General features: G+C 45.8%; 1 protein-coding gene across 5 annotated transcripts in view; it reads left to right on the plus strand.

Annotated features, from left to right (window-relative positions):
- GNL2 (G protein nucleolar 2) overlaps positions 1-6802 on the plus strand; it is a 25121-nt gene extending 18319 nt beyond the window's left edge. For all 5 annotated transcript variants that reach the window (XM_017509752.1, XM_017509753.1, XM_017509755.1 and 2 more), the window contains 4 exons: positions 4353-4804; positions 5306-5385; positions 5882-5973; positions 6611-6802. In XM_017509752.1, coding sequence (XP_017365241.1) covers positions 4353-4804; positions 5306-5385; positions 5882-5973; positions 6611-6754 — 768 coding nt within the window. In that variant the 3' untranslated portion in view covers positions 6755-6802. The remainder of the gene's footprint in view (positions 1-4352; positions 4805-5305; positions 5386-5881; positions 5974-6610) is intronic.
- Positions 6803-8638: the final 1836 nt, after the last annotated feature.

Here is an 8638-nt window from a genome sequence, read left to right on the forward strand (position 1 = left end):
GTAGAGACGGGGTTTCACCGTGTTGACCAGGATGGTCTCGATCTCTTGACCTCGTGATCCACCCGCCTCGGCCTCCCAAAGTGCTGGGATTACAGGCTTGAGCCACCGCGCCCGGCCTAGATTAATTTGTTTAACAAACATTTATTAGCACCGACTATGGGCCAGGCACAGGGAATATAGGAATGAAAAACAGCCATTACCCTCAGAAAGCCTGTGATCCAATGGGAAAGGAGAGTGGTACTATTGATAGTTGGAGAAGGTAGTCTGAAGGCTGGAGCCAGAAGCATTCCTACTGTCCCTGTTTCCCTCACTCTTGGCAGTGGACTGCCGCAAGACTCAACATTAATATTTTGCCTTTCTAGTTGTAGGACCTTTTTCAGAACCCAGCCCTTGAAGTGGTGGCTTCCAATTTGGCATCTGTGCTAGTGTCGTTGGGTCCATACCCTTAGCTGACTGGTTTCCCCTTAGCTGACTCCATTCCAAGTTGCAGTTGCAGCGAGGTATTTCCAGTTGAATGTGTTCTGCAGCATTTGAAAGTTAGCCTAAAACTGATGTTAATTGACTTTCTCCCTTCTCCCTGCCCAAACCATCAAACAACCCAACAAAAGCTTCTCTCCCTCTTCATGTGTGTTGCCTCCTTCATTCATTCATGGATACATTCACTCAGCAATCCCACACTGAGCATCTCCTATGGGCCAGGGACTCTTCTGTGTACTGAAGGTGCTGTGGTAAGAAGCTGACAAGCTGCTGCTCTCCTGCACATATATTCCAGCAGGGGAGTGTGTGGTTTCTTCCGACACCAAATACATACTGTTTTTCTATCCAGTTCTGCAGTTCTCTGATACCAGCTGAGTGTCCCAACAATTCAATCCAGTTCTGACACTAACTCCCAGAGTTAGCACAGACCCCACAGGTTAAGGACTCAGTCCCATAAGACTGCACCTGCTTCAGATGCCAGCTGCAGGCTGTCCACACTTATGCCCAGCTGACGACAAATTCAGGGGTTCTAGGGTTTGATAATTTGCCAGAAGGACTCCCAGAACTCAGGAAAGTGCTGTGTTTACAATTTCAGGTTTATTATAAATGGTGAAACTCAGTAACAGCTAATAGAAGAGGTGCCCAGGGTAAGGCATGGGAAAGAGGCGCAGAGCGTCCATGCCCTCCCAGCACATTGATGTGTTCAGCAACCCAGAGCTTTCCTAACCCCATCATTACATAGACGTGACTGATGAAATCTGTGGCAGTTGGTGATAGGCTCAATTCCAGTCTCCCTTCTCTCCTCTGAGTGGCTGAAAGCACCAACCACATGGTCAAGTGCTTGGTCTTCCTGTGACCAGCATGTCCCCATCCTGAAGCTATCTAGGGCTCCACCTTGAGTCACCAGATTAGCATAAACTCAGGTGTGGTGGAAAGGGGCTTGTAACCAATAACAAAAGATACCCATTGCTCAGGAAATTCCAAGGGCCTTAGGAGCTCTGTGCCAGGAAGTGTGATATTTATATCACAGGGAGACAGTAAGCAGATGAATATGTAATGTCAGGAAGTCTTGCATGCTGTGAGGAAAACCCAGGCTACGGGGTTTGAGGGAGACAAGGAATACTTTGTTTGTGGTGGTCAGGGAAGGCCTCTGAGGCAGTCGCACTTCAGCAGAGTCCTTAACATGAGACAGGAGCCATGCGAGTGTCTAGGGAGAATGTTCCAGGCAAGGTCACTGCGGCTTGGGCCAGGGGAGGGTGGCGTGGTGGGAAGCCATTGGAGGGTTTTGAGTTAGCAGCTGGATTCTAGGATCATTCTGGATGTCCGTATCACTGCTCTCTGGGGACCCTGTGTGGAAACATTGGCATTAACTTCAGCCCTTCCTCCATATCTAGTCATTAAGTATAGATAAGTAGTTCAGGTACTACTTTTTTTTTTTTTTTAAAGACACAGTCTTATCTGCTGCCTTGGCTGGAGTGCAATGGCATGATCTTGGCTCACTGCAACTTCCGCCTCCCAGGTTCAAGTAATCCTCCTGCCGTAGCCTCCCAAGTAGCTGGGATTACAGGCACGTGCCACCATGCCCGGCTAATTTTTGTATTTTTAGTAGAGATGGGGTTTCACCACATTGGCCAGACTGGTCTCAAACTCCTGACCTCAGGTGATCCACCCGCCTCGGCCTCCCAAGGTGCTGGGATTACAGGCGTGAGGCACCACGCCCTGCCAATTCTTACGAACTGTTGTAGCCATGATAGATTTGTTGCCCAATGCACACAGCAATTCAATACGCTGAGACACCACCAGGTTGCAGCAGAGACGGAGGTTTAATCATAGGGTCACCAAAGGAGGAGATGGGAGGAATCATGAAATCCATCTCCATGAGGAGTTTGGGGTTAGGGTTTTTAAAGAGTTTTGGAGTGGGCTGGAGTGAGAGTCGTTGACTGGATGAAGAGTGTGGGGTGAAGTCACGGGACAGGGAGATGAGGAAGCTGTGTTCTCATGCAGACCCCATTTCTCAGGGGATCTTCAAACTGGTTGCTAGAATTAGGGATCTGAAAAAACACTTTAAGCAATCTTTAAACAAAAACCTTATGGTTCTAATGTCAGATACCTTGTCTATAGGAACAATGGGGGTGCACATCAATTCTTACACAGTCTTACTACCTGAATGTCAGAAATCCTGCTTCTAGGGACAGTGGGGATGCAAATGGGCAGTACCTAGTGTTCGGGACTTTCAGCAACAAGGAAATAGGCCAAAGTGCCCCTGATTAGTGCTTAATTATAATCATATTTCTGTCCAGAACTCAGCAGGTAGTCCTTGTCAATCCTGTGGAGGCAGTTTCACTATTGTGTGCCTTACTCTGTGATTCTGTTTTTCCTTTTTTGGTTGAGGGGAGAAACCCCTTCAGAAACTGAAAGCCAAAAATTGCCCTTCCTAGAAAAATGTATGTTCAAATTTTGTATGTGGTTTCCTGGATTTTATAGGTCTGTATTTATTTAATGATTTGCCCAGCCACTCTTGCCTTTGAAAATCACTTTAAATTCTGTGAGTTTCTGTTGCAAGCATAAAATATTATACATGTGAAACGCCAGTAGAAAGCTTGGCACATACTTATCTTTGCAGTCACCTACAACAGACCAGTCATTTCAGGGTCCCCAGACTTAGTGCTCGTTATGAACTGTCATCTCTCACAGAATGCCCCCTCCTTACCTTATACTCTTACTTCAAGATGCCTCCTATCTTAGTCTGTTTTGTGCTGCTCTAAGAATACTGCAGACTGGGTAATTACAATGAACAGAAACTGTTTTGACTTATGATTCTAGAGGCTGAGAAGTCCGGTATCAGGGCACTAGCATCTGACAAGGGTCATCCCATGGAAAGTGGGAAGACAAGAGCAAGCAAGAGAGGGTCAAACTTGCTTTCATGACAAACTCACTCTTACAATAACTAAGCCTCTCTTGAGATCACATTAGTCCAGTCATGGGGATAGAGCCCTCCTGATCTACTCACCTCTTACTAGGCCTCACCTCCCAACACTGTTGCTGCATTGGGGATTAAGTGTCTGTATAGGTCCATTTTCATACTGCTATGAAGAAATACCTGAGACTGGATAGTTTATAAAGTAAAATAGGTTTAATGGACTCACAGTTCCACATGGCTGGGAAGTGTTCACAATCATGGCGGAAGGTGAAGGAGGAACAAAGGCATGTCTAACACTGGGCATCAGGCAAGAGTGTGTGCAAGGGAACTGCCCTTCGTAAAACCATCAGATCTCGTGAGACTTATTCATCATGAGAGCAGCAGGAGAAAGACCACCCCCCCACCCCCCATAATTCAATTACCTCTCACCGGGTCCCACCCACAACACATGGGGACTATGGGAGCTACAATTCAAGATGAGATTTGGGTGGGGACACAGCCAAACCATATCCATTTCCAACACAGGAATTTTGGAGGACACACTTAAATCAGAGGACCTCCTCAAATGCCTCTCTGAGTACATCCTTAACATCCACCCTGGCCTTCATTTTTACATAGTGGTGTGTGCTGATTCTGCATGTGCTTATATGAACAGCCCCCTACGGAAGGTCTAGGGAGCCTTGCTTGTCTATGGTAAATCATTGGTTGGTTTTAATGATTTAAATAGTCTTAGTTGCCTCATCCTATGGAACTACACGTGTATTCCTTTGATCCTAATACTGGTCTCTGGGTTTAATGTACATTGGCTTAAAAATAGATTAATGAAATGCCTCAAATTTGGGTGTTTTCAATACCTTCCCTTAGTCCTGAGAAGAGGACTATTTAAGAGCAAGTCAGAAATTCCAGCTTTCATTTTCTGATTCTGTTTCTCTCCCCTATTTCCACCCCTTAATAGCTTCCACCCTCCTCATCTTTGGAAGTTGTCCCAGAAGCAGCTCAGCATAATCCAGGAGAGGAAGTCACCGAAATTGCAGGTGAAGGGTCAGAATCCGTCATTAAGAAAGAAACGGAAGAGAACAGTCACTGCGATGCTAACACAGAGATGCAGCAGATTCTCGCACGGGTTCGGCAGAACTTTGGTAAAATCAACGTGGTGCCTCAGTTTTCTGAGGATGACCTGGTTCCTGTAGAGGTGTCAGATCTTGAGGAAGCGCTTGACAGCTTTTCTGATGAAGAGGTGGAGGAACAGGAGCAACAAAGAGACGCTGTGGAAGAGTCTTCCTTGGAATCCGAGGAGGAACATGTGGGAAATGACACCAAAGCCGTTATTAAAGCCCTGGATGAGAAGATCGCCAAATATCAGAAGTTTTTAGACAAAGCCAAAGCCAAAAAGTTTTCGGCAGTCAGGTAGTATGTTCATCTTCTCAGAAATTGCAGATGGTTCGTTCCTGTCCCGTAAATTTGCCATGAGTACTGGAGCTGTATTTTTACATGGAGTTATTGCCATTTGGTTGGTGGGCTGGTTGGTTGGGTTTTTTGTCTGTCTGTTTTTTTGAGTTGGGGTCTCACTATGTTGCCTAGACTGGCCTCATGCTCCTGGGCTCAAGCAGCCCTCTCGTCTCAGCCTCCTAAGTAGCTGGGACTGCCGTCATGCACCACACTTGGCTGTTACCTGTTTTTTTAAAGTGAGCTGTAAATTGTGTAAAATTCAGCTACCTTCAGTATGAGAAGCTTGGTTGTCCAATCTTTTAGAAACACCAGGGAGGCACAAACATGTTGGGTGTTGACTTCGTCCGTTGGAGATAAACTACATGGATAGGAGTGGGGTTCCTTAGTCTGTCTCAGGTCTCCAGGTCAGCATGTGATTTGGATCAGTGAGAGGAATGTTACTTTGCTTTTCTGTTTCAGAATATCCAAGGGACTGAGTGAAAAGATATTTGCAAAACCTGAAGAACAAAGAAAAACACTAGAAGATGTAGATGATACAGGTGAAGACAAATGATTTCAATCATTTAGATGTAATTTGTGTCTTTAGAGCTTTGAGAAACCTAAGTTCAGTCTCCAAATTATCTCATATAGTCATCCACATAGATATCATATCTGGCAGATTAAATTCACATACTGTTATGCAAATTATCTACTTTTCATTCTGCACATTTTTTAGGATTAAATTGTCAATTCAGGAAACTTCTCAGAAAGCGTTCATTGTTAACCTTAGAATCCAAGGGTGGGTCCACAGACAAAGATGGGGGCATGTTTCCTGCATTTATCCTTCCCTCCATTTGCATCAGCTTCCACACTGAGTGTGTGGCTCAGGGCATCCTGACCTGAAGGCCTCCCCTTGGCCTGCTTTACTCACCACGCTGGCTCACCTGCTTTGTCCACATTGGGTGTCCTTATCCTTCTGTCAAGCTTGTTCCCACCATTGGGTTTATAGACAAATTTTCAGCAGAAAATTCCTGTTTGTGTATCATTTGTATCCAGCACCTTCTAAAAAGGGAAAGAAGCGGAAGGCACAAAGGGAAGAGGACCGGGAACATTCAAATAAAGCTCCCAGGGCGCTTACATCAAAAGAAGTAAGTGTTTTAGGTCTTAGTATGACCCATTTAGAGTAAATAGAAGTCCCGTTGTCAAGACCCACTGAAACAAACGGTCCAGAGCTGAATCCCAGGAACCCCAGTCCTCGGTGACCTAGTTGAAGTCAGATAAATAGGGTCAGGGCATGGCCCACTGGATGAAGGTCCTTGAGGAGTTTCTAATCAACATCTCCGCAGCGGTGGACTATCCTCTGAGGAGTCAGTTTGTAGTCCCAAGGGAAATGACCTGATGAGCAGATGTGTTTGGGCAGTCTGAAGGACAGCTTCAGAGCTGAGCTGTTCAGAGCTGGAGTGGGCCCTCTGGGGAGGGGAGTAGTTGTCAGCAGCACTCAGCCTGACTGCAGGGGACTTGTCAGGAGTGCTGCAGAAGGGATTCACTCATTGGATAAGGGTTGGACCACATGCGGATTTGTAACTTGGAGTTTCACAAGTCACATGGAAGAGTAACCTTAAGTGTATGGGGGAGCCCTCCCTCATTAGCACCTCTTCCAGTAGTTGTGGAAGCAGCACGGATAACAGAACAGAGATGAGAAGCACAGCCTCCTGTTTTGTGAATGACTTTCAGGGTTTGATCGGTTTTTTTTTTTCCTTCATCTTTTCTTGCCATTTTTTCCAGCGGAGGCGAGCAGAACGGCAGCAACGGCCGAAAAAAGTTGGTGTGCGCTACTATGAAACACACAACGTGAAAAACAGGAACAGGAACAAAAAGAAGACTAATGACTCGGAGGGACAGAAACACAGACACAAAAAATTCAGATAAAAGAGTCATGTTTAAAAGGTTTTTATTAAATTATACAAAAACATGCAATTAGAAATTGTGTTCATTTCCTTCCTGCCCCATTGGCATTTCTAAGGCCATAATGCATTTGTTCTGAGGTTTGACAGTTGAAGCCCTTCACCAGCCTAGGGAAATAAAGCCTCCTCACCCTTAAGGATTTCAGTGATAGAATCTGAAAGTCTAGTACTTCAGGTAGACTGTAGATGAACTAAAAGGTTCATCCACAGTCACCCTGTCATGTAAATGTCTGACAGAAATAGGGGATGAGGTCTACAAAATGGAAAGGGTAGTATTTCTTTAGTGATAATGAACAATTTGGAATAGAAACATACAGAACTGCAGATTTCAAGGACGTTGGTGTGTGTGGCCTGGGCTTTGAAATACGAAGCATGGTGGCTCACGCCTCTAATCCCAGCACTTTGGGAGGCTGAGGCGGGCAGATCACGAGGTCAGGAGTTTGAAACCAGCCTGACCAACATGGTGAAACCCTGTCTCTACTAAAAATAGAAAAATTAGCAGGTCATGGTGGTGGGCACCTATAATCCTAGCTACTCAGGAGGCTGAGGCAGGAGAATCGCTTGAACCCGGGAGGTCGAGGTTGCAGTGAGCTGAGATCAGCCATTGCACTCCAGCCTGAGCAACAGAGTAAGACTCCATCTCAAAAAAAAAAAAAGAAAACTACAGTAACTTCTGTTCCTCATCGAGTCTGTAAAGTGGACCCACTTAGGGCACGTACATTCCTGCTGTAGAATCCTGGAACTAGCAGATCTTGTGAAGAGTTATTTCCCACGGAAATGACAACACGGGCAGGTCATTTGAGTGGAGCCTTATAATTCCTCAGGATACTGGACCAGGGTAAAAGCTGCCCTTAGATTCCAGATGACAGTGTGTGTGGTGTGTACAGCTTGGGGAACACGGGTTTTCTGGGGGACAACAGTGCTTCCATGGTGAGTCTTGAAGCTCACTGGACCCAAGACGGATGGCAGATGGAAGCTCTGCTAAGGAGAGCCTTCTCACACCTCTCCGGGAACCTGAGAATGTTAGTGCCTTCTATGTAATGTTACTTGTGCAGCCTGACCGAAGGATGGAAGTCCTCCAGCTTACCATCCTAGCCCACCGGGGCCTGTCCTGAACTCATAAAGATTTATGTCACTCATTCAAGCTGGGTCTACAAAACCAGGGGAGTGGAAGAGAAATACTAAAATGCAGTTGGCTAGCGGCCATAGTCTAATCATTAGTCATTAGACCTGCATGTTGAGATTTGCTTCCCTCTTCAGTTGTTAATCAACATTACTTAGGGGAGTGCAGAGTCGGGGGTTGGTTTTCTGCAGGATAAAGTGAACAAATCTGTGCTGGGGGAAGAGCTCGTTACAGACAGCTCACAAAGGCCACTATGACTGGTATTCCTTTCTGGCAAACATTTACTAATCTAGGCAGTCTGAAACTGAGAAGGAAGGGGTCCAGTTGACTGGCAAGTGGGGGTAATACAATACAGCAGAAAAACCAGAGTTCCAAAATGAGTTAATAGAAATGCATTAGAGTAGGGATAAAAAGACATTAAATAAGGCCAGAAGCCCAGGTTAAGGCAGAAGATGAACTGTGAACCAAAAGTTTGAGGGGCAGAGCAGCAGCTTCATCTAGTCAGAAATAAGTGTTGGTATAGAATGATGATGAGAAAGCAGTGTCTTTCTTAGAATCTGAGCTGGCAGATCCCAAGACTGGCTAGCAAGCCACACCCTGAGACTAACAGGACCACATCATCTTCCATTGCCCAGCCAGGAGGCTGGCTTGCAGACCTTCCGTGTTTCATGACATTGGAGCAATGGTGTGACTTCTGACAAACACCTAGGTGGTTAGGGGAGGGTA

This window comes from Cebus imitator, unplaced genomic scaffold, assembly GCF_001604975.1.
Source record: "Cebus imitator isolate Cc_AM_T3 unplaced genomic scaffold, Cebus_imitator-1.0 Scaffold420, whole genome shotgun sequence".
Taxonomy (NCBI): Eukaryota; Metazoa; Chordata; class Mammalia; order Primates; family Cebidae; genus Cebus; species Cebus imitator.